The 24,542-nt window shown below is 39.0% G+C and overlaps 1 protein-coding gene and 1 pseudogene across 2 annotated transcripts; one reads left to right on the top strand and one right to left on the bottom strand.

The window, feature by feature from the left end:
* The first annotated feature begins 747 nt into the window (after positions 1 to 747).
* On the top strand, positions 748 to 6,462 carry RPTN (repetin). Its single transcript, XM_079114043.1, has 5 exons — positions 748 to 784; positions 2,010 to 2,161; positions 2,928 to 4,119; positions 4,192 to 4,725; positions 4,906 to 6,462. Exons 2-5 carry the CDS (start codon positions 2,030 to 2,032, stop codon positions 5,733 to 5,735), a joined length of 2,688 nt encoding a protein of 895 aa, XP_078970169.1. The 5' UTR covers positions 748 to 784; positions 2,010 to 2,029; the 3' UTR covers positions 5,736 to 6,462.
* Positions 6,463 to 22,128: 15,666 nt separating this feature from the next.
* Positions 22,129 to 24,154, bottom strand: LOC306653496 (origin recognition complex subunit 4-like; annotated as a pseudogene). The gene has a single exon. The product of its transcript is annotated as an origin recognition complex subunit 4-like (transcript).
* Positions 24,155 to 24,542: the final 388 nt, after the last annotated feature.

The following is a 24,542-nucleotide window of genomic DNA, read 5'->3' as shown; positions in this document are numbered from 1 at the left end:
AAGATGTAGAGCTGGGGAATAATTGGAAGCCTAAGTCTTTGACAGTGTCTACCTCACAAATACTGCAAGCTTCCAAGAAGTCCCTCAACTCTAACATTTTAGTAAGACTTAAAAGTCTCAAGTGGTGGCAGTTTTGCCATCATAACCCCCGACAGTGTGTCCCCCAAATTGATCATGTATCTTCTTCTCCCACTTGCTTAACAGTTAGGTTGTTAAATGAAAAAGAAATAATAGCAATTCAAAAGAGATCAATATAGTAATAAACAAACATCTAATTATTTGAAATAGAATAGTCTAAGATAAATATCTTCCAAGAACTATATCCTGGCTGAACACATAAATTCCCTTGCTTTAACAGGTTTTCATAATGTAACCACATAGATACACTTCTCGGGTATACTTTGACTGTTGCCTCCTATTAGTCTTGACAACTGACATTTATTAAGGATGAACTCAGTATGTACCTATCTTTTGGGACCCCACAGCATATATGTGTACACACTCCCCTAATTAAGTGGGGCTGAGACCTGAACAGTGTCATCTACTCCAATGACAAACAGGTTCATGAGCAAGTGGGGGAAGTAAATAAATCAAACAGTTTACAGAGAGAGGTTAAGCTGGGCTGAGCTGGGTTGGACCCAGAGTGATTCAGGCTTTACCACAGATGGGTGTCTCCTATGATGACCTAGTATGACAATTAGAACCCCTTATAAATAAGATGAGTTTGTGGGTCTCCATTGTCCTTCCTGACTTCTGAATCTTCTGTTCACTCCTCCTCAAGAAGGTAAGACATTCACTGGGGAAGCAATGGCAATGTTCTTGCTGTAATGCGTTATTCTCGGGACGCCTGAGACTACTCCCTGTGGGTGATAATCAGGGGTACCTTCATTTTCTGGACTCTAAGAATATGATAATAGCTGGGGTGGCCTATATCTGAGCTTGTAAAATACATGGGCCATTACCTCAATATGTCCTAGACATCCCAGATCTAAGGGTTAGGACTATTTATGGATATCTGAGTCTCCCATAGTAGAGCATTTATCTGTTGTGCCTGTTAGGCAAGACCCAAGAAGAGTTCAGGGGTCATGAAGGTCAAGACCCGGGACCATAGAGCCTTAGCAATACTCAAGTTCATTGCAACAAATCTCTATAAAGGATTCAGATTCATTATTTACTACTTATCCTTATAGGCTTCATTGTCTGCTATTGGAAGTACAATGTGTTCTGCAGTTAGGGTTTCAGTTTGGAAGCTTACTGGGTTTACAGTAACTGGAATTTTTATACCACAAGAGGAAATATCATTGATATGCAAATCTCAAAAGATCAAGTGTCCCAGCATAGCCAATAGGGATTTAACTGACTATATATACTTCCTGTCATCTGTGCAGTTAATTCGGATATGTACCCACTTGCTATTTTTATCTGTAACAGATTTATGTTTACTGATTCCATTTTATACACAGGTCCCAAAATGACTATCCAGGCCAGAAGCACTTGCTGAAATTTAGCCTTCTAGTGAGCTTACTTAGATCATTGGGAGAGACTTGTATCCTTTTCCCTTGCTTAAGGAAAGCTCATTAGAAAACTGAGTCCAGTTCAATCAGATCTAGTTAGTGTCCCCTCCAGTATGATATTGGTAGAAAATTATATCCTACTATGCTGACTCTGGCCTTGCCTCTGTGGGCCTTGCCCTTCCTTTTTGTTCTGATATGAGAGTTTAATCATGCAAGCCCTACCCAAGATAGATCATGTCAAATACATACCATACATTTTTTGTTTTTTAGTAAGTTATCTCTTTTTTCTAGCAGAAAAACTACAGTTTATACCCACTTTTACTTTAGCACATGATATTTGGAGCTTGACTGTGAGTCGAGGTGAGGGTATGTCTACGAAGGGGCTCCATTATGTCTTAAACTTCCTTTCCCAACCAGAAGAGATTACCTTCTCTTTAGAAATGATATCCCCTGGTCTTCATCTCAAACACAGACAAAACCTTGTTTTTCTTTTAGGTTAACGTGCATTTTCCAAAATGGCTCAACTCCTGAACAGCATACTCAATGTGATCAAAGTATTCCAGATATATGCCAAAGAGAACTGTGCTTCACTATCCAAGAATGAATTGAAGCAGCTGCTCTTAACTGAATTTGGAGACATTCTCCGGGTAAAATATATAGACACTTGGTCCCAGAGTCAAGTGTGAATGATTCTGACATTGGCATCCAGTTTGATGTTTTATTTTATTTGGTCATGCTCTACCCTGTAACAAAAAGAATTTCAGGCAGCTTCTTAGTAGTTTTCTCCCAGCAAACACCACACACACACACACACACACACACACACACACACACACACCTCCCTTCTTGTGTCTGAGCTTGAGCTTGAAGGAAAGACAGAACAACTTCAAAGTAATAAGCAATAACTATTCAGAAGAAAATCTGAGATTCATATTTTGACTTCTATATTTAGTGCTGTCCATGCATGTTCTCAAATATTCTTTCAGTCATTCGTTCAGTAAAATTATTGCACACCTATTCTATGCCAGCACAAACCTAGTCACTAGGAATATGAACATGGATAAAACCAGCTTCTCCTCCTTGCAGGATCTTACAGTGTGGTAAGAAAGAAGTTGGTGAACAAACATTTAGAATATGGCATGTGAAGGGATGGAATAACTTCCTCAAATGACTCGAATTAATTATTAATAGAACTGATTTTAATAAGTCTTTCTACTCCCTATAGTCATGTTCCTGCTAGTCCAGCAAGGGATGAGGTTCTGAGAACCAACTGATCAAAGACTAGAGCAAAGTCCTAGTCAGTAAACAAAACCCCAAGCATAACTGAATGGATTTGGACGTGAACATTGATATACATCTCAATATCCATAAGACAATGTCAGATTTTTCTCTTTGTTTTTTATCTTCTTTCAGAGACCAAATGACCCAAAGACTGTGGAAACCATTATGAACCTCTTAGACCAAGACTTAAATGGACAGGTGGATTTTCAAGAATACCTCTTGTTGGTGTTCCAGTTGGTCCAAGCCTGCCATCGAAAACTAGGTAATAAATCATGTGGACATGAAACCTCCCAGCAAGAAGAGGGCCAGGAAGTAACACATGACACAGGCAGACAACACAGGCAGAAGCGTGAGGGAGAAAAGCAGAACTCCTACCACAGAAAAAGTCAGGATGCCCAACACAATCAATCTGAGAGAAAAGATAGGAATTCCCACTGTGGGCAAACTGAGAGACAGGGCCAGGATTTTAGCTATGATCAATCAGAGAAACAAGATAGGGATTCCCACCATGGTCAGTCAGAGAGACAAGATAGGGATTCCCACCACGGTCAGTCAGGGAGACAAGATAGGGATTCCCACCATGGTCAGTCAGAGAGACAAGATAGGGATTCCCACCACGGTCAGTCAGGGAGACAAGATAGGGAGTCCCACTATGGTCAATCAGGCAGACAAGATAGGGAGTCCCACCATGGTCAGTCAGGGAGACAAGATAGGGATTCCCACCACGATCAGTCAGGGAGACAAGATAGGGATTCCCACCACAGTCAGTCAGAGAGACAAGATAGGGATTCCCACCATGCTCAGTCAGATCAATATGAAAGACAAAGTCAGGATTCTAACTCTGGTCAAACACTGAGTCATAAATATAGCATGGGCCTGCCAAAACAGCAAGGATATATTTTTGCCTTAAATCAGTCTGAGAAACCAGTTCAGTATTCTCACTATGGTCAGTCTGAAAGACATGAACAACAATCAAGCTATGGCCAGTCTGGAAGACTCAGACAAGACTCTCACTCTAGCCAGACCCACCAAAAGGAATTAGTTTCTCATAATGGACAATCTGGGAAGCTGGCTGAGGAATCAAGCTGTGGTCAGACAGATAGACAAAGCCAGGATTCCCACCCTGGTCAGACGAACAGACAAGGCCAGGGTTCTCATTATAGTCAGAAAGACAGACAAGGTCAGAGTTCCCACTCTGGTCAGACAGACAGACAAGGCCAGGATTCTCACTATGGCCAGACAGACAGACAAGGTCAGAGTTCCCACTCTGGTCAGACAGACAGACAAAGTCAGGGTTCCCACTCTGGTCAGACAGACAGACAAGGTCAGAGTTCTCATTATGGTCAGAATGATAGACAAGGTCAGAGTTCTCATTATGGTCAGACTGATAGACAAGGCCAGAGTTCTCATTATGGCCAGACAGACAGACAAGGTCAGAGTTCTCACTCCGGTCAGACAGACAGACAGAGTCAGAGTTCTCACTATAGTCAGAGAGACAGCCAAGGCCAGGGTTCTCACTATGGTCAGACAGACAGCCAAGGCCAGGGTTCTCATTATGGCCAGACAGACAGACAGAATCAGAGTTCTCACTATAGTCAGAGACAAGGTCAGAGTTCTCACTATGGTCAGACAGACAGACAAGGCCAGGGTTCTCACTACAGTCAGACAAACAGACAAGGTCAGAGTTCCCACTCTGGTCAGACAGACAGACAAAGTCAGGGTTCTCACTCTGATCAGACAGACAGACAAAGTCAGGGTTCTCACTATAGGCAGACAGACAGACAAGGTCAGAGTTCCCATTATGGTCAGACTGATAGACAAGGCCAGAGTTCTCATTATGGCCAGACAAACAGACAAAGTCAGGGTTCCCACTCTGGTCAGACAGACAGACAGAGTCAGAGTTCTCACTATGGCCGGACAGACAGACAAGGTCAGGGTTCTAACTATGGCCAGACAGACATACAAGGACAGGGTTCTCACTCTGGTCAGACAGACAGACAAAGTCAGAATTCCCACAATGGTCAGACAAAAAGACAAGGCCAGAGTTTTCACTATAACCAGGCAGACAGACAAGATCAGAGTTCTCACTCTGATCAGACAGACAGACAAGGCCAGAGTTCCCACTATGGGCAGTCACAGACTAGGGAAACTGAAATACAAGGACAAAATAGATATTGCCAAGGGACTCAAGGAACAGGAAGAGACTCAGATGTTGAGCAATCAGGAAAGTTAGGGAGGCATAGTCAACAGACTCCAGGACAGGAAATGAATCAAAACCAGAGACAGGAATTCCAGTCCAGGGAGGAGCAAAAGAATAGCTACCAGCCATGGAAGCCTGAGGCAGATAACCAACCTCACCAACACAAACTCTTAGTACAAATCCAACAAGAAAGGGCATTCTCTCATGCAGGGCACTCAGGCAATAGTGAGCAGAGCCACAGACAGGTCCAGACCAGGCAAAGCCAGGATGAGGAGCAGAGTCACAAAGCAGAGGAAAAACATCATCAAAGCTGGGATAGACACAGCCACGAGGATCAGGAAGGTCCATGTGAGGCACGGGACAGAAGAAGCCATGAACAGGAAAAACATCATCGAACAAGGGACAGACAAACCTCTGAAGATGAACAGAACAGTCAGAGACAAAACAGACAAACTCAAAAAGAGGATCAACACCATCAACAGCAACAGGATAAACAAAACCATGAGAAGAAAGACAGATATCAGGGGTTCCAGGATCAACAATCCCAAGGATCCCAGCAAGGTTATACTAACAGAGAAAAATTCCACACGAATGACGATAATCACAGCCAAAGCTCCCAAGGAAGACAATTCCATTCAACCCACAGCAGTGGGAAACCCCAAAGAAGAGAACAGGTTCACCCTACCAAGACAGCTGATGCTCTCAACCCCTTCTATGCCTATGTACAAGAGCTGAAATGACATCAATACTAGGCTATGTGACCAACCAAGATAAAGCAACATGAAGCCAAAGAAGGCACCTATGCATGAAATTCATCTTTATTCTGTTTAGAAATTGAAAAAGTTTATCTTCCCTCTATCCTCTGTCTGCCTTCAGGGATGCTTTGGAGAACTAGTATTCACTTTAAGGCATTTCAGGTTTTCAAGCAACAATTCTAGGATTTTCTGGGGGTGAAATCTAAGTAGTAAATTGGGTGAAAGAATCAAACTTAATTTTGATCAATTTAGGGATTTAAATCATTTCTTGGTTTACCCTCTGTACAAGTGAGACTTGGTTGGATCACTGAAAGATAGAACACTTCTCCCCAAAGTTCAGAAACAGGAACTATGCCAAAGATTTACATCACAACTAAGGAGAAGAATCCTGAGCTTGGGTGAGCTTTGGTTCCTGCACATAAAATGTCAGGAATTGCAAGTATCACAGAATGAAACACAGTGAGAGGCTGCTAGGAGACCACAGTGGGCATCAGTGATAAGGACATTTCTCATGCCCAGGCTCCTACCTCTCACCAGAGAAACTATCCACTGAGTGTCTATCACAAGAATTGCCTGACCCCATTCCAACTCAATGCCTTTCTAGTTTCCAGTCACATAAAAATACAAACACTATGTCATCTGTTTGCAGATCCCCAAGGGTCAAAACAATTAATCCATAGCTTCCAAGTCCTGAAAGCCCTTCACAACAAAATCTATGTGCAGATCATAGACTCACATTAAAATACCCAATAAATGATTGGTGAGCAATGACTTTGATGGCTGTTTTTCTTCTTCTCTGTGGGACCATGTTATCCTTAGTCGTGGGTCATTTCCCAAGAATAAGACCTCATTTCCTGACTTTTGAGTTTCTGGGCTCTGCCAAAAATAAGGATCAACATGAAACAAATAAAAAAATGAGTCAAAATGAAACTTATCTAAACATAATTTTTGGCTCCCTCCTCCACCAAGGAGTTACATTTGATTCTTACCCTCATTCAGTGCCACATTCAAATGGCCATTAATTCTTGCCAATTCTGCATCCTCCATAACATCTGAATATCTTCTTACATCTCCATCTCCTCTTGCCTCAATTTTCTTTCTTCACAGAAACTTCCCAGTAACTTTAGTTCCCACTTATTAGCATGGCATATGGGCCTTTTACTCTCTGACCCAGATGACCCTACCCAGCCCAATCTTGTGAGAGGCCATTCCCAAGAGTATCCAATGCTCCAGCCATGCCAAGGACTTGATCTTTTCTTAGTTCACCATGGTCTTTCATGAATCCATATCTTTAAACACACATCCCATCATCCTGGAAAATGCCTCCTTGTTTTCTGCCTGGTCAAAACCCAGGCATCCCTTGGGTCCTAGTTAAGACATCACTTCTTTTGAGCAGCCTTCCTTGACACTCCAAGCAGTGCTTTCTCCTAGTTCCTACTCACTTCTGTTATATCATTTGGCCTGCACACTCTTCTGTAAATTATCTCCCCTGCCAAACTGGGAATAAGATCATATCTTACTCAACTTGGTACTTCTCAGCACTTAGTGCAGCCACTGATGTTCAGTGGCACTTAATAATTGTTTAGAGATAGAGAAAATGATTCTGGGCTCAGAATAAATTCAACTGGACATTTATTGGGCATCTTCTGTAACCAAAACACAGAATCAGACAAAAGAGACTAAATGAACCTGTTATAAAATTAGAACTCAATAAATAAAACAGAAACCTTAATTTGAACAAAAAGAGATACTATGCCTAGAATAAGGGCTGAATTATTAGAAATTAGCAAGAAACTCCTGGGGGACTATTGAGTTTAATATATCACCCAAGCTATTATTAAGGATTCAGAAACCTAGGATCCAGAAGCTGCTGGCATTCCTGCCAAAATTGCCTACCAACACCCACAACTCTATAAACTTGCCTTCCAAAATAAACATTCAAAATTATAGAATGATGACCTCTTACTCTCTCTTAACTTTCAAATCTCATGCAAGCACATCTAATTGGAAAAAAATATTAATTTTCATCCACAACTCTAGTTGTAAAGGAGCCTAGGAAATGATAGAAGGAGAAAGGAATAGATGCGAGAGCCATTGGATCATATTCTGCAGATAAAGAATATAATAACTCATCACAACAGTCCCTTCCCTCCAGGAAATTGAAATATAGTAAGACACATATGCATAGAAAACAACATTTGCACAAGGCACAATGTCCTAAGTACAGGAAAATCACAGTTGTGACACCAAGAAAAAAGTAAGCAGCTATACCTGGAAGGATTGAGAAAGCCTTTCACAGGGGGGAGGACCAGGCTCCTGAGGGAGAAGGTTTGTCCTGGACCTCAAGATCAATGAGAATTCCTGTGTTGACTGATATTTAAAGGGTTCATTTGTTAAGGAGTAAGATGAGTCTTCCTCTAGAATGTTCTCTATAACTTAAACCCTCCCTAGCAAGCTAAATCAAAGGCTAGAAAATACAGTGAAAGGCCTCAAAATCTGACAGCTGCTCAGGATTCAGGAAAGTACTTGGTGGGTTACCACACTGCTCAAGCCAAACACCTAGGAGCATCCTTTCCTATAACCATTCCCTGCCCCCAAATCAAACTCATTAGCAAGTTCTTTTTTTTTTTTTTTTTTTTTTTTCTTCTGTACCAAGGATTGAACTCAGGGGCACTTAACCACTAACTAAGACCTGTTTCAAAATTTAAAAATTAAAAGGGCTAGGATGTGGCTAAGTGATTAAGTGCCCCTGAATTCAATTCCATGTACCTAAAAAAAAAAGATTAAGAGTGGAACCGTAGTCCACTAGCTATGACCCAGTTATTTCACTCATTGGCATTTACTCAAAAGAACTAAAATCAGTGTACTATGATGATGTATTTATACCGAAGTAGTGCAATTCACAATAGCCATGTTATGGAACGATCACTCTAGGTGTCTGTTAACAAATAGCTAAAGAAAATGTGATATATACATACAATGGAGTTTTACTCAGTCATAAAGAAGAATAAAATTTTGTCATTTGCTGCTAAATGGATAGAACTGTAGAACATCATGCTAAGTGAAATAAGGCAGACTCAGAAAGTCAAGGGTTGAGGCTGGGGAGATAGCTCAGTTGGTAGTTGCCTTGCAAGCAAAATGCCCTGGGTTCAATCCCCAGCACTGAAAAAAAAAAAAATCAATGGTTGAATGTTTCATCTCCTATGTGAGATCTAGAGAGGAAATAATATATAAAAATGGATCTCATGACCCCATAGGATCCAATAGAGTAAGGGAGACCAACAGAGTAAAGGAAGAGGGAAGGCCAAGGGAAGGTCCTGAAAAATAAAACCAACCAAATTGTGCTTTGTCCATATATGACTATACCACCATGAATCCTATTTTTATATATAATAATAATGCACTATTTTGAAAAATAATAGAAGGGAAACCAGCAGAATAAAGAAAGAGGATGGGGGTGGGAGGAGAAGGAAAGGGAAAATACTGCGGAACTAGACTGATTAAATTATGGTTAGTACTTGTGTAAATCTCTCAGAATGAATCCCACTGTGGTGTATAATTATAATGCACCAATAAAAAACATTAAAAAATAAAAATGTAAACCATATCACATGACTTCCTGCTAAAAATTTTTAGTAGTTTTCCTCTATACTGAGAATAAAATCCAGTATCTTTCCAGGGTCTTCCTACAGAATGGGGCCCTGCCAGACCTCATCTTTCACCACTCTCTTCTACAGTTACTCTGGTCTTCTACATTTACACTCTGGTCTTCTTTCCATGATTCTATCAAGACATGCTAGTTCTCACTTAGGAACCTTTGAACCAGCTATCTCTTTGTTTAGAATAGTGTTCTCCATGACATTTGTGTGTCTGTCTCCTTATTTTATTAAGATCTTAACTAAAAAGTTGCCTCATCAGAAGAACGTTTTTGATACTTAATCTGAAAGAGCATTCCCCCAGTCTATTTCATCATCCTCTTTCCTGATGTTTTTGTCCTTAACATTTTTAATAGCTTATGTCTTGTTTTTATGTTACTCATCTGTTGTTTTCCCCCATCTGGAATACAAAGTCCATAAGCATAAGGATTTTGTCTTATTTACTACTGTACTCTTGCGTCTATGACAGTAGCTTACCATGATGCATATCCAGTGAATCAATGTTGCTGGAATGCTCACAGAAGCCCTCCATGTTCTGACTTTAGTGTACTCTTCCAACTCAGTTTCCCACAATGTCTGTGGAATCCAACTTAATCGGACAACTTCCCAACTTGCATACCTTTGCTTGTACCATTTCCTCCACTTAAATGGTCTCCTGATCTTCTAAATCCTGCCCTGCTAAAATCCTACCCATTCCACGGACTACCACACCTTCTAGTGTGCTAGTATAGAGTTAATCACCAATATAGAGCTTATCGCATTGCTCCAAAGTCAAGTTTAAACCCACCTGTTTCTGACCAAACTGTGAGATCCTAGAAAATAGAAATTGCATCTTATTCACAACTATCTTTGGTACCAAGGACAGTGACTGGCCAATAATGTGGGAAGGGACAGTGACTTAAAATAAAAAGATCTGTATATATTTAATACCTTGCTCTATCACTTACCAATGTTATGTTCTTAGAAAAATTTACCTCAACATATATATTGAGATGATATATACAAAAATGATTTATAATCTGATATCTTTTGCCCATTTATCTGGTACAAATAATTTGTCCACTCTTTACATAATAATACATAATAAGGAAGATCTTCAAGGAATCAAAGTCAGGTGAATGGGCCAGGCTATTCTGTAATCCCAGCCACTCAGGAAGTTAAGGCGGTAGGATAGCAAATGTGAGGCCAGCCTTAGCAACTTAGCAAAACACTGTCTCCAAATAAAAAATAAAAAGGTTCTTTGTATTTTGGGTGTAAAGGTTTTTAAGTTCTTTTTAAACTTTGGAGATGAGTGCTCTGTCTGACAAGTGTGTGGAAAAGATTTTCTCCCACTCTGTAGGCTCTCTTTTCACATGATTGTTTCCTGTGCTGAGAAAAAAACTTTTTAGTTTGAATCTATCCCTTTTATTGATTCTTGCTTTTATTTCTTGTGCTATGGGGGTCTCATTAAGGAAGTCTGGTCCTAAGCCAACGTGATGGAGATTCAGGCCTACTTTTTCTTCTATTTGGTGAAGGGTCTCAGGTCTAATTCCTAGATCCTTGATCCATTTTGAGTTGAATTTTGTACAGAATAAGCGATGTGTTTAATTTCATTTTACTGCATATGGATTTCCAGTTTTGCCAGCACCATTTGTTAAAGAGGCTATCTTTTCTCCATTGTAAGTTTTTGGCACTTTTGTCTAGTATGATACAACTGTACTTATGTGGGTATGTCTCTGTGTCATCTATCCTGTACCATTGGTCTACCTGTCTATTTCGGTGCCAATACCAGGCCATTTTTGTTACTATTGCTCTATAGTAGAGTTTAAGATCTGATACTGTGATACCTCCTGCATCACTTTTCCTGCCCAGGATTGCTTTGGCTATTCTAGGTCTTTTGTTCTTCCAGATGAATTTTATGATTGCTTTTTCTGTTTCTATAAGAAATGTCATAGGGATTTTAATTGGAATTGCGTTAAATCTGTGTAGCGCCTTTGAAAGTATGGCCATTTTGATAATATTAATTCTGCCTATCTAAGAATATGGGAGATCTTTCCATCTTCTAAGTTCTTCTTCAATTTCTTTCTTTAATGTTACCAATCAAAAAATGGGCTAAGGAAATGGGCAGACACTTCACAGAAGAAGATACACAGGTGATCAACAAATATATGAAAAAGTGCTCATCATCCCTAGTAATTAGAGAAATGCAAATTAAAACCACACTAAGATTTCATCTAACTCCAATTAGAATGGCCATTATCAAGAACACAAGCAATAATAAGTGTTGTCAAAGATGTGGGGAAAAAGGCACACTCATATATTGCTGGTGGAGTTGCAAATTGGTGCAGCCACTCTGGAAAGCAGTATGGGGATTCCTCAGAAAACTTGGAATGGACCCACCATTTGACCCAGCTATCCCACTCCTCAGTTTATACCCAAAGTACTTAAAAATAGCATACTACGGTTATGCAGTCACATCAATGTTCATAGCAGCTCAATTCACAACAGCTAGATTGTGGAACCAACCTAAATGCCCTTCAATTGATGAATGGATAAAGAAACTATGGTATATATACACAATGGAATATTACTCAGACATAAAAAGAATAAAATTATGGCATTTACTAGTAAATGGATGAAGTTGGAAAATATCATGCTAAGTGAAATAGGCCAAGCCCAAAAAGCCATGCACTCTGATAAGTGCATGACAATATATAACAAGGCGGGATGGTGATGGGAAGAGAAGAATGAAGGAACTTTGGATGGTGTGGAGGAAAATGGGGTGGAAGGGGGTGGAGGGCAGAAAGATAGTAGAGTGAAACAGACAGTATTACCTTATGTATATGTATGATTACACGAGTGGTGTGAATCTACATTGTGTACAACCATAGAAATGAAAAGTTGTACCCCATTTGAGTACAATGAATCAAAATGCAGTCTGTAAAAATAAAAAAGATTTTAATACAAAAATAAATTTAAGAAAATTGCATCTATAAAAAAATAAAAAGAACTGGGGAATAGTCAAAGCAATCTTTTTTTTTAATTATTTTTTTAATTTTTTTACAGACTGCATTTTGATTCACTGTACATAAATGGGGTACATCATTTGGTTTCTATGGTTGTACATGATGTAGATTCATACCAAAGCAATCTTGAGCAAGAAAAGTAATGCTAGAGACATTGCAATAAAAAAAAAGCACAGCATCAAAATAGATGTGAAGACCAATAGTAGAGAATAGAAGGTACAGAGACAAACCCACAGAATTACATTCATCTGATGTGACAAAAGTGCCAAAAACACACATTGGAGAAAAGACAGCTTTTAAACCACTAGTGCTGGGGAAACTGGATATCCATATATAGAAGAATGAAACTAAACCCCTATCTCTTGCCCTGCACCAAAACCAAATTAAAATGGATCAAAGATTTAGGAATTAGACTGGAAACATCACAACTGCTAGTAGAAAACATAGTGTCAACACTCCAACATATTGACTCAGGCATCTACTTCCTTCACAAGTTTTCAAAAGCTCAAGAAATAAAACCAAGAATCAATAGGAATCTGATTAAAAAGCTTCTACACAGCAAAGGAAACAGTAAAGATTATGAAGAGAGAGTCCACAGAATGGGATAAAATCTTTGCCAACTATTCCTCTTACAGGGATTAATATCCAAAATATATAAAGAGCTCAAAAAGCTGAACACCAAAAAACCAAATATCTGATCAATAAATGGGCAAAAGAACTAAACAGAAACTTCTAAACTTCTCAAAAGAAGAAACACAAATGGCCAACAAATACATGAAAAAATGTTCAACATCTTTAGCAATCAGGGAAATGCAAATCAAAACTACGCTATTTCATCTCACTCCAGTCAGAATGGCAATGAACAAGAATATACATAATAAAATGCTGCCAAGGATGAGGGAGAAAAGGTACATTCATACACTGCTGGTGGGACTGCAAATTAGTCCAACCACTGTAGAAACAAGTATGGAGATTCATCAAAAAACTAGGAAGGAAACTGTTAAGGTTTAGATGTGAGGGGTCACCCAAAAGCTTGTATGTGAGACAATGAAGAATTTTTAAAAGTGAAATTATTGGGTTATGGGATCCTTAACCTAATTAGTGAATTAATCCCCTAATGGGATTAATTGGATGGTAGCTATAGACAGGTAGAGTGTGGTTGGAGGAGGTGGATCTCTGGGGACATGCTTTGGAGGTATATCATTTTGTCTGTACTGAGGGGAGTTTCTCTCTTTCGCAAAGTGAATTTGTACCATGGGTGCCATGTTCCGAGTTGCTTTCCTCCACCACACTCTTCTGCTATGATGTTCTGGCTCACCTCAATCCCTGAGAGTTGGCCATCTCTGGACTGAGACCCCTGAAACTGTGAGCCCATAAATAAACTTTTCCTCTTCTAAAATTGTTCTCATCAGGTCTTTCGGTCATAGCTGTAAAATATCTGACTAAAACATGAACCATTATATGACCCAGCTATCCCACTCCTTGGTATTTATCCAGAAGAAATAAAACCAGCATACAATATTGATACAGGCACATCAATGTTTATAGTAACACAACTCAAAATAGTCAAGATATGGAACCTGGCCAGGTGCCCATCAACAGATGAATGGATTAACAAAATGTGGTGTGTGTGTGTGTGTGTGTGTGTGTGTGTGTGTGTGTATGTGTGTGTATACACAATGGAGTTTTTTATTCAGTCATAAGAATGCAATTATGCATTTGCCAGTAAGCAGATGAAACAAGAGAATATTGTGCTAAGTGAAATAAGGCAAACTCAGAAAGTCGAGGATTAAATGTTTTCTTTCATATGTGGAAGTTAAGCCAAGTAAGAGGAAAAAAGAGGGGGCGGTCAGATATTATGAAGAGAGGAAGTTCAGTGGAGTAGAAGAAGGATATTGAGGGGCAAGAAAGAGGGACAGGAAAGGGGAGGAAATGCAGAATGAATTTGCAAAATTACTCTATGAGCATGTATAAATATATCACAGTGAATGCCAGCTTTATGGATATCTATAAAGCACCAATTAAAAATAATAAATAAATAAATAAATGAGTAGAAGGAACACAAGTAAAGGAAGGGGAATGGGAGGAGGGAGAAGGGGAAGGAAAGGGCTTGGACACTGGGAAATGAAATGGAGTAAATTAAATTCCATGCATGTATGATTATGTCAAAATGAATAGTATTTTGACTATATTATGTATGACTATAATGCACTAATAAAAACAAAAAATAAAAATAAGAATGTCTGGGACATTAGGCACACTGGCTCACACCTGTAATGCCAAAGACTCCTGAGGCGGAGGCAGGAAGATTGCAAGTTCAAGGCCAATCTCAGCAACTTAGCAAGACCCTAAGCAACTTAGTGAGACCCTGTCTCAAAATAAAAAGAACTCGGGATGTAGCTCAGTGGTATGGTGCCCCTGGATTCAATTCCCGGTATCAAAAAAAAAAAAAAAAAAAAATGAGGAAGAAGAGTAGTTCCAATTTGCATTGAATGTTCCCATCCCATCCAACTTCAAATCACCACCAAAAAATATTTCAATGGAACAGACTCTCAATCACACCACCACTGTTACCACTCTTTTCCTCCATCCTGGCACCAACATTCAATACCTATTGTCTTTTTCTACTCTTGACTTTGCTTTCATCCACCCCACATTCTTCTGCCTCCCTCTCTCAGATTTCCTGTGCTCCACTGAAACAGAGCTGAACTTCCTCACTCTGAGAATAAAGCACTTCTTCATGCCCAGGACAGATGCCAAGGAAATTGACAACATGTTCTTTGGCTAACTAAATCTGCATATGCATATTTCCTGCCTTATGTCCCACTTTGTCTCCTCTTTTCTTATCATTTTGAGTTAATTTTTGTGAATGGAGCATGATGATATCTGTATAGTTGTTCTTAGTGCTGTTTCCTCTTAAGAAGGTAAGTTGCTTTTTAAGAGGTTGTGTTTTGACCATGGGTACTCAATAAATATGAAATTCAAATTGGGCTCCGAGTGCCTTGGTAAGTCTTTTAATAAGTTAACCAATAACAATGGTGCAAATTCACTTTGTACTAGGTTCTCAAAGGAACAGGAGGCACATCAGCTTCTGAAAAACCTTACGGTTTTGTGGAAAGGACGAAATACATAATGGAGTCAACAGAAGAACCCTTGCTCTTACTGATATCAGGAAAAGGCACACAGGGCAAAAGTGTGTAGATGAAAATCAACAGTGCAAAGAAGGGTTTGTTACTGAGTGAGTATTAGAGGAGGTAAGTTTTGAATTGGATTTTCAAGGAGTTAAGGGTTAGTATATTGTTGGTTTGGGACTCCAAGGGAGAAGGAGGGAAGTATCTAAAGACCAAGAAAATAGAATGCTTCACAATCTGGGATCGATCCTGCAAGTCAAGGAGGTTTTGTGATGCTGAAGAGAACTTACCACTTCTCAGGAGTCCTATTTAAATGGGTTTTATTAAATACGAGCCTTGAAAAACCAAAGGAGAATTTTCTGTTTCGAATCAAAGCCTTAATAAGAAAAGAAGAGGCAAAGTGGGACATAAGACAGGAAATATACATATGCAGATTTAGTTAGCCGAAGAACGAGTGTTGGGGAATACGTAGAAAAAGAAGAACCCTTGTACACTGTTGGTGGAAATGTAAATTGGTCCAACCATTTTGAAAAACAGTGAGAATTTTCCAAAAATTAAAAATAGAAGTACCATATGATCCAGCAAATCCATTTCTGATTATATATCTAAAGAAAACAAAATCAATATTATGAAGACATACCTGCACTCTCATATCCATCACAGCATTTTTACCAATAGCCAAGATATGGAACCCCAAGTGATCATCAGTGGATGAATGAATAAAGAAAGGGTGATTTGTGTGTGTGGGTTTGTGCATATGTAATGGAATATTATTCAGACATGAAGAAAAAATAATCCTGGAACTCACGATGACATGGATGGAACTTGAGGGTATGATGTTAAGTGAAAGAAACCAGACAGAGGTAGACTGTATGAACTCACTTCTAAAAAGCTGGACTCACGGAAGCAGGGAATAGAATTGTGGCTGCCTGAGACTGGGGGCTTAGGGAAAGAGGAGATGTGGATCAAAGGGTAAAAACTTTCAGTAATACAATGAATAAGCTGTGGAGGATTAATGTACAGTACAGTTATAATAGATCATGATACTGAATTGTATACTTGAAATTTGCTAATGGTATAGATCTTAAATGTCTTCATCACAAAAAAAATGGTAAGGTGATAAATGTGCTAAACAACTTCATAGTGGTAGTCATTTTAAAATACACCTATATATTAAGTCATCACACAGCACATCTTAAATTTTTATGATTTTATTTGTCAATATACTTTAATAAGGCTGGAAATTTTATTAAAATACAATAAAAAAAAAAACAGCAGCAGTCAGAGAGACAAAGAAAGAGAGAGAGCACTCAAGCTCTAGACTAGTCAGAAAATTTGAGGTTCATTCCTGATGCTGTTATTAATACCACATCTGCCCTTGGGTCATTAGTGTCCCCAGACTATGATCCAGTTTTCTCAACTTAAAATGAGGAGTTGGCACAATATAATTTATAATGTCTGGAACAGTAAATATTCTGGAGGTTGAAAAACACCTTGAATACAACCTGGAGGAAATTACTCCATGGGGTTCTAGTGCCACCTACTGGTCACCAGAGTCCCAACATCATTACAAGAGATCTAGTCAAAATGACAAGCACATTGGAAGGGGAACTGGTCACAGTATGGCGCTCTCTACCCAGTGACCAAGTAAGATTTCTATCCTATGGCCTGTCGCCAGTTTCTGTTGAAACCACTACTGATGTGATAAGGGACACAGGCGGTGTTCCTGCCTGATTGGCTATCCCTAGTGACTGCTTTTGTATGTGTTTTTTGCTTGATTTTGGGAGCTTTTGTTTTGTGTTTTTGGTTTTGTTCTATATCACTGTCCCCAAACCAATACTGCCAGGCCTTGCTCGAGCCTTGATTGTCCCTGAATGAGACATTTATGTTTCAAGTTTATTCAGTAAATTTAGTCAATTTAATAGTTGTTAGGCATTACACTCCATTCCCCGTGTAGTATGTTGTGGAGTTAAGAGCAGCAGTTTGGAGTCCAAAAGAAATGAGTTCCAATCTTTGCCCAAACACCTAATTTCCTGCATGACTTGATCCTTGATTTCCTCATTTTAAAATTCAGATAATATGTAATATCTTCTTCCCCAGGTGTCTGTATGGATCTATGAAATGCCTGGCATGATGTCTGGCACATTCTGTGTCCTACAGAACTGCAAAGACACAGCTCATGCCCTAGAAGAGCTTGTCATGGGCAGAGGCAGGGACTAAGCTGTGCCTATAATGATGATTCGATATAAAAATATTTGTTGACCACCTCATGAATGCCAACAGCTATAACAGAAGAAGGTATTAAGGCCCAAAGAAGAAAGTATATGGAGGTTCAAAGGAAGGGTGGACCATATTGTGTGGGGCAAAATAAGTCTTCAGAGTAAAGGAGGCAACTGTCCTAGACATTACTGAATGATAAGGATTTAAATGACAGAAGAGTTTCTTCTATCATATTGTATTCATCCTAAATCTGATTATGAATTTTATCTCCACAAAGCCATCCCCCACTCCTGCCTTAGTCATTTATTTTTCCACTCCACCTCTCTGCTTCTACTCTCCTCAATTCTTTATTGGGGCATTCTAATTCATTCTGCTTATTTTAAAATTCATAATTTGAAAGTGTGTCTTTCATACTAGTCCACAGACACTCTAAAGCCAAGGAGATCATTGATCTTATTCATTTTTTAAAGTTCAACAGTGCAATGCCTACCAATAGCAGCAGCATCTCACATATGTATAACATTAAGTTTGTAGTTAAAAAAGTATCAGATTCATTCATTCAACAAACACTGATGATAATTTTCTGGATACTTTACTGGTCACTGGCATTACAGAGGCAGGTGTCTGCCATCCGAGACTCACAATCCTTGAGGCATAAAAACAATCACAATCCCATATGAGCTGTCTAAAAGAAGAAAACAATTGTTTGCATATAGGAGTAAAAAATAACCAATACTGGGCTGGGGTTGTGGCTCAGTGGTAGAGCACTTACCTAGCATGTGTGAGGCACTGGGTTTGATTCTCAGCACCAAGTATAAATAAAATAAAGGTCTATCAACATCTAAAAATATTTTTTAAAATACCAATACTAACTTCCCCTAAGTACTGCATATTAGCCAAGTACAGTATTAAACAGTCACATGATTCTGCCTTATTCCATGTGAACTTCATGAATCCTAATAAGTTATGGTGGTTTTTTAAAATCATCTCCCATTCTTCAGATGAGAAAATGGGGGCACAGAGAGATCAAATAACTTACCTAAAGTTTTATGTCTTGTAAGGAGCAAAAAAGAATCAAATCTGCATCTGACTTCAGGAGTTCATGTTTTCAAATCATTATACTGCCTCCCAGTGAGACCAGACTACCTAATGGGCATTGTAATCCATAGACCCAATGTATGAATCAAGCCACATCTTTGCTAGAACAGCTACACGTGACACGACACACAAACATGAAGCAAACCATCCTTGCTGTCACAGAGCTCACAGCCTATTGAGAGAGGTGGCACACATAAATCAACCTATTTAATACTGTACTAGGTCTATAATCAAACACAAGATCCAAGGGAAGAAAAAGTTACATCTAGAATACTATTAAGATTCCTGCTGAAAGAAGCATTCAGCCTGGGCCTTTAAGGATGAGTCATCTTTAGAAAGGCATGAGAAGGTAGAAAAAATGGTCACCAGGTTCAACCCGCAGTAGGTCTGAGAGATCCATCTAAGGTTTTTCATTGATTCTAATTATAATAGGGTAGCAGCATACTGACTGATTGAAGAAGAAATAAAGTAGGCTAAAAATATTAGGTTAAATTAACACAAGCAGTGTCCAGATAGGAAGGAAATAGAACTCTGCTCTGCCACTGCTTGATCCAGACATTATGAGGGACATTGCAGCCTAAAGTTCTTCCAGAAGAGTGTGATAAAGACTCCTCTCCTAGAGAAGACTTATAGGGTGTTAGAGGTGTTGGCAAGTATTATGAAGACTTCCACATAGAATAAAGAGCCATTCTAAATTGCTCCAGAGAATAGGACTACAGCCAGGGAGTCCAAATTAAAAGAAGGTTTTCCCAACTTTAGGAGAAATATCTTTATATTTGTAACAGCCCCAAAACAAAGTCCACTGTTTCAGGAGGTAGAGATTTTCTCATTGTTAACCCTGCTTCAGAAGAGGCTACAAGACCACCCGTCAGGGTTATCCCAGAGGGACTTTGCAATGGATGGAATTTGAGTTAAATGATTTCTAAATTGACTAGGTGACCAACCTCCATCATTCTATTTCCCCAGGGGGGTCATCCAGTGCAATCGCCCACAGAACCCAGAAATCTCTACCTGGGTATCTTTCCCAAATGACCAGACTCCCAGCCTCTGCCAGAATCTGGTTTTAAAACAATAAAACTCTGGTTTATGTGCACTCATGTGCCTTCCCCCCACCTTTGGTGTAGCTAGGTGAGAAATTAAAGAGGAAGTCACACTTCATATTCACTCCCTCGCTAAGTCTAAGCAGAGCACCGAGGAGCTTGTGAATCACAACACAGTTGCTCTCCAGGCAGGACCAGTGGTCTATGCAGCCACTGCTCCTATGCTCACTCTGAAAAAAAGCAGAGGGAGAGAAGATTTTCCACACACATTCAAGTGCCCCTGCACAAGCAACTAATTGTAGGTCTAGATTTTGTGAGTTCAGTCAAGCTTTTCATGAAATATCCAAACTTACGTTATCAGCCTCTTCAGAAAGTTTTTACCACAAATTTACAAACCAATATAACCTAATTCTTCTCTCCATTTGTCTTAAAGGTCAAAGGAAGGGCCTTTATTTTTAGAAAATGTCCTCCCAAGCAAAGTAGGTATTTCCAGAAGATGAGGAGCCACATTCTGAAGATACAAGAGAAAAGAGCCTGAAATAAGACTTTATAAACTACCAAGGACCCTTCATCTTTAGGTTTTATTCCCTGTGAAAGAAAAACAAGTCAGAAAGCTAAAGAGTTATCTATTCTTGGGAATGAATAAACATTTTCACTAATTCAACTAAATAAACTCTTATCAGAAAACTAGAGTAAGGAAAAGAATTAGATTTCTTGGCCTACTGGGTTTCTACTGGCTCCAAATATTGTGGTCCTTAATGAGTAAAGTTTATTCATCATATATTTACTCATATATTCACTCAACAAATATTGTGTGCCTTCTATGTTACAAAAACCATCAAGACACCAGGGATAGAGCAATTTTTTAAATAGACCAAAAAATATGTACATATATGGTTCTCCTGGAGTCAACACCCTAATTACAAAATAGTAGGGCCAGGCATGGTGGCACACACCTGTAATCTCAGCAGCTTAGGAGGTTGAGGCAATAGAATTTCAAGTTCAAATCCAGCCTCAGCAATTTAATGAGATCCTGAACAAACTGGCAAGACCCTATTTCAAAACAAAATATAAAAAGGGGCTGGGGATGTGGCTCAGTAGTTAAGCATCCCTGGGTTCAATCCCCAGTACCAAAAATAAAAAATAGGAAATAAATAAGTAAAAAACATATTATACGAGATAGCATCAAGGGCTACGGAGCAAAGCAATAATACAATGAAAGAAAATAAGGAATGTTGGGTGGGATCACAGTTTTAGATGAGGTGGTAAGGGCCAGTCTTCTGAGACAGTAACATTAGAGCAAAGACTTGAAGAATTCTGGTAAGAAAAAGAACCAACTAAATATATGAGAGAAGCATTCCAAGCAGAAAGGACAGCAGCTACAAAGGTCCTAAAGCCAGGTGTATTCAAGGAAGAGTTACAGAGGCAGTGGATACAAAGTGAACAAGGGTAGAAGTCATAGGAGCCAAAGTTAATGAAGTAACTCTCCAGACCCACTAATCATGCAGGGCCTAGTAGGCTTAAGATTTTCCTCAGAGCAATGAGGAGCTCTCTTGAGATGGTTTGGTTTCAAACCTTTCCATTTTCTGCACACATCTAAAATTTTCTTATACGTGTTCAGAGCCTCCAGTTCTGGACTAGGTGATACTGTCTCAAGTAACATCCCATGATCTACAGGTTGTCATCTGATTCTTAGTCCTGCTTGAAGGTCCAGAAGTCCTGTCACCTGAGACCAACATTGTCAGGGATGCTATACTCAGCCTAAGATTCACAAAATCCCACAAAGCTAAATGGGATCAGAAGAGAAACTCAGTATAGTTTTTGTCTTCATAAAGCTCATAATCCAGTTAGAAGACTGAACATACACACACTATGCAATGACTGGCAAGCAACCCACTACAAGTATGAAATTTAGTAATATTACTCTACTACACCTAGGTATAGCTTTTTTTCTCCTTTATTGAGGTATCATGGACAAGTAAAAATTGTATTATTCAAGATGTACAATATGATTTTTTGATATATGTATACATTGTTAAATACTACCATCAAGCTAATTAATGTATCCATCACCTCACAATTACTTTTTTGTAGTAAGAACATTTAAGACCTACTCTTTTAGTAAATTTCATAATACAATACAGTATTATTAACTGTATGTACATTAGATTCCAAGAATTGATTCATTCTGAATAACTAAAACTTTGGACTCTTTTTTTTCCCTGATCCTTATAGTAGTCACATTTTATTCTTTTGTACTGCTTATAGGACAATCAATCTAAATTGACTGCTTGAATTATAAATCACAAAAATATTCATGATTCAAAGGCAGGACACAGCCAAGACATGACACATTCAACAGTTGTCCATAAATACAAAAATGTTTATGAATATAAAGGAACATAATAATATTTCTTGTTAAAAGGACAACAGTTTTCAGTTCTTTGGAGAAGTATGCCTGAAATGCTGAAACTAATTGCTGGCCATGTTCATAAATAGCTTAGTGAGGATGTTGCCCACTGCATAACATCTGTAGGACAGTTGGGGTATTTCTGCAGAGCATTCATAATTTGAGTATTATCCAAAAGCAATTTCATCATCTGGAATTCTCTCTGTGAATTTGCCGAAGTTCTTTCCAAAGGCTTTATTAATTCTAATTGTTGTAAGTGTTGAAATGCCTTCATGACAACAGGTTTCTCAAAATTATAAACAGAATGGGCCTTTCTTTGAACAAACTTCTGAAATTCATTATAGACCATTTGAAAATTAAAGGGCTCCTCTTCATAGATGTCATTTAAATGTTTCATTGCTATTATAAGACAGATTTCCAAGACTGATAGACCATGTACAATATTTGCTTTAGAATCCATGCTACAAAGCTCGTTTGTCTCCATTAAATCTGCTGCAGTCAAAAATGGATGTGATACTGTTACTCAAGTTAAAGCCAGCATGAATAGAGTATGTAAGGACCGCAAGTTTTTGCTGATATTGAAATGTCTTTGTAGAACTTCTCTCACCCTTCTATCTTCTGAGAGACACAGAACATTCTCATTCCACTTCTCAGCTAAATGCTTATCTGAAAATTCTACAGGTAGTAATAACTGTTCTTTAAATATTTTTACATACTGTGGAAAACCAAATGAATTAAGTGTATCTGCCCGTAAGAAAATTGTGACTTCACTCTTTTTTCTAAGACTTCCAAAATGTCCAATCTACATGTAAGGCCAATAACTGCAACTGGAGTCTGTGCAGACTGAGAAATGTCAAAAAGATTATAGAGGACTGTTTGGTTTTTATGATGAGCGAAAAGATCAAATTCATCTAATATGAAGATCACTGGGCAACTGCTAGTACAATCACCGTTTTTTAAAGCTTCCAGAAGAAATGAAAGGTTTTCAGCAAAACTTCCAAAAATTTTATCTCCAACTACATTTTCCAGACTTAACAGGCTTTTGATTTCCTTCAGAGCAATTTTATCATTGATCTGCAGCAGTCCATTTAGGTGAACTTGTAATACATTTTCACTCACTTCTATATCCATGAGTTCTTTCAAAGCATGATTTATTAACATGGTCTTTCCTGATCCTCGGGGTCCAATAATGAGTACAGAGTTACTTTCTCCAAGGATAGTAGTTATTTTTAGCAGCTCAATTAAATGTCTGTACTGTACTTGCACTCCAAATAGGTTAGTATGTGGAGTCTGATGACAAAATCTTTCACATAATTTTTTTTGTACCTGAGAAAGGCACTCTGCATGTATTATGTTGTTACTCTTTGATTTACGACTGCTCATTTCAACAAAATGCAATCCAACAGGAATTCTGGCTTCAATCTCCCAAACTCACCTACAATCCCCTGCAGAGGTAGTCTCCTCAGCACTCCCTACATTAGTCAGGCCGTGTCGACACGTGTTGGGAGGCCAGGAGATAGAAGGATCCCGCTTCGTTCTGGCCTGTCCCGCCTAGAAAAGCCTGCCCCTTCCCAACATTCGCCTCAGCGCTCCACCCTACCACTTTCGATTCGACTTTGGTCGCTGTCGTACTTGACCTTCATTGTGAGGCCAGCCCGATCCACATTACCTCTCGAGGAAAAGCTTGCCTTTACCAGCGCAATGCCGGAATCCCGCGACTACTGAAGTCGTGTCACAGGCTCGCCCCGCGGCCGCCTGGCCTTGGCTTCACCTGCTGCTGTCAACGGAACACAACCAAACCCTCCCAGCATACCAAGCGCACGCATCGCCGCTCCCTCCACGACCCCCTCCCGCTCAAACACGTGACCTCCTTTCGCCTCGGTCCACGCCTACTAAACTTTGGACCCGTTGACCAATGCCTCCCCATTCTCATAGTTCCTGTTGGTATATAGAAATGCACCTGATTTTTGTATGTTGATTCTTTACCCTGCAATTTTAACAATTTCACTTATATTTGTTCAGTTTTTTGATGGAGTCTTTAGGGTTTTCTATACATAAGATCATATCATCTGTAAAGATGATATTACTTCTTCCTTTACCCTTTGGATGCCTTTTAATGGACTGTTGAATTTGATTTGCTAGTATTTTGTTGAGAATTTTTACATCTCTATTCATCAGGGTTATCAACCTGTAATTTTCTTATTTTACAGTGCCTTTGTCTATTGATAGAAA

The sequence above is a fragment of the Sciurus vulgaris genome, assembly GCF_902686455.1.
Source record: "Sciurus vulgaris genome assembly, chromosome: 1".
NCBI lineage: Eukaryota > Metazoa > Chordata > Mammalia > Rodentia > Sciuridae > Sciurus > Sciurus vulgaris.
Note: the sequence above shows the minus strand (reverse complement) of the source record. Positions and strands in the feature narration are given on the sequence as shown.

Bases quoted from the DNA above. Each gene is read 5' to 3' on its own strand.
- RPTN (XM_079114043.1), top strand. From the start codon at position 2,030: ATGGCTCAACTCCTGAACAGCATACTCAATGTGATCAAAGTATTCCAG. The intron at 2,162-2,927 runs GTAAAATATATA...ATCTTCTTTCAG, and splicing joins AATTTGGAGACATTCTCCGG to AGACCAAATGACCCAAAGAC. The intron at 4,726-4,905 runs GTCAGGGTTCTA...CAGACAGACAAG, and splicing joins TGGCCGGACAGACAGACAAG to GCCAGAGTTCCCACTATGGG.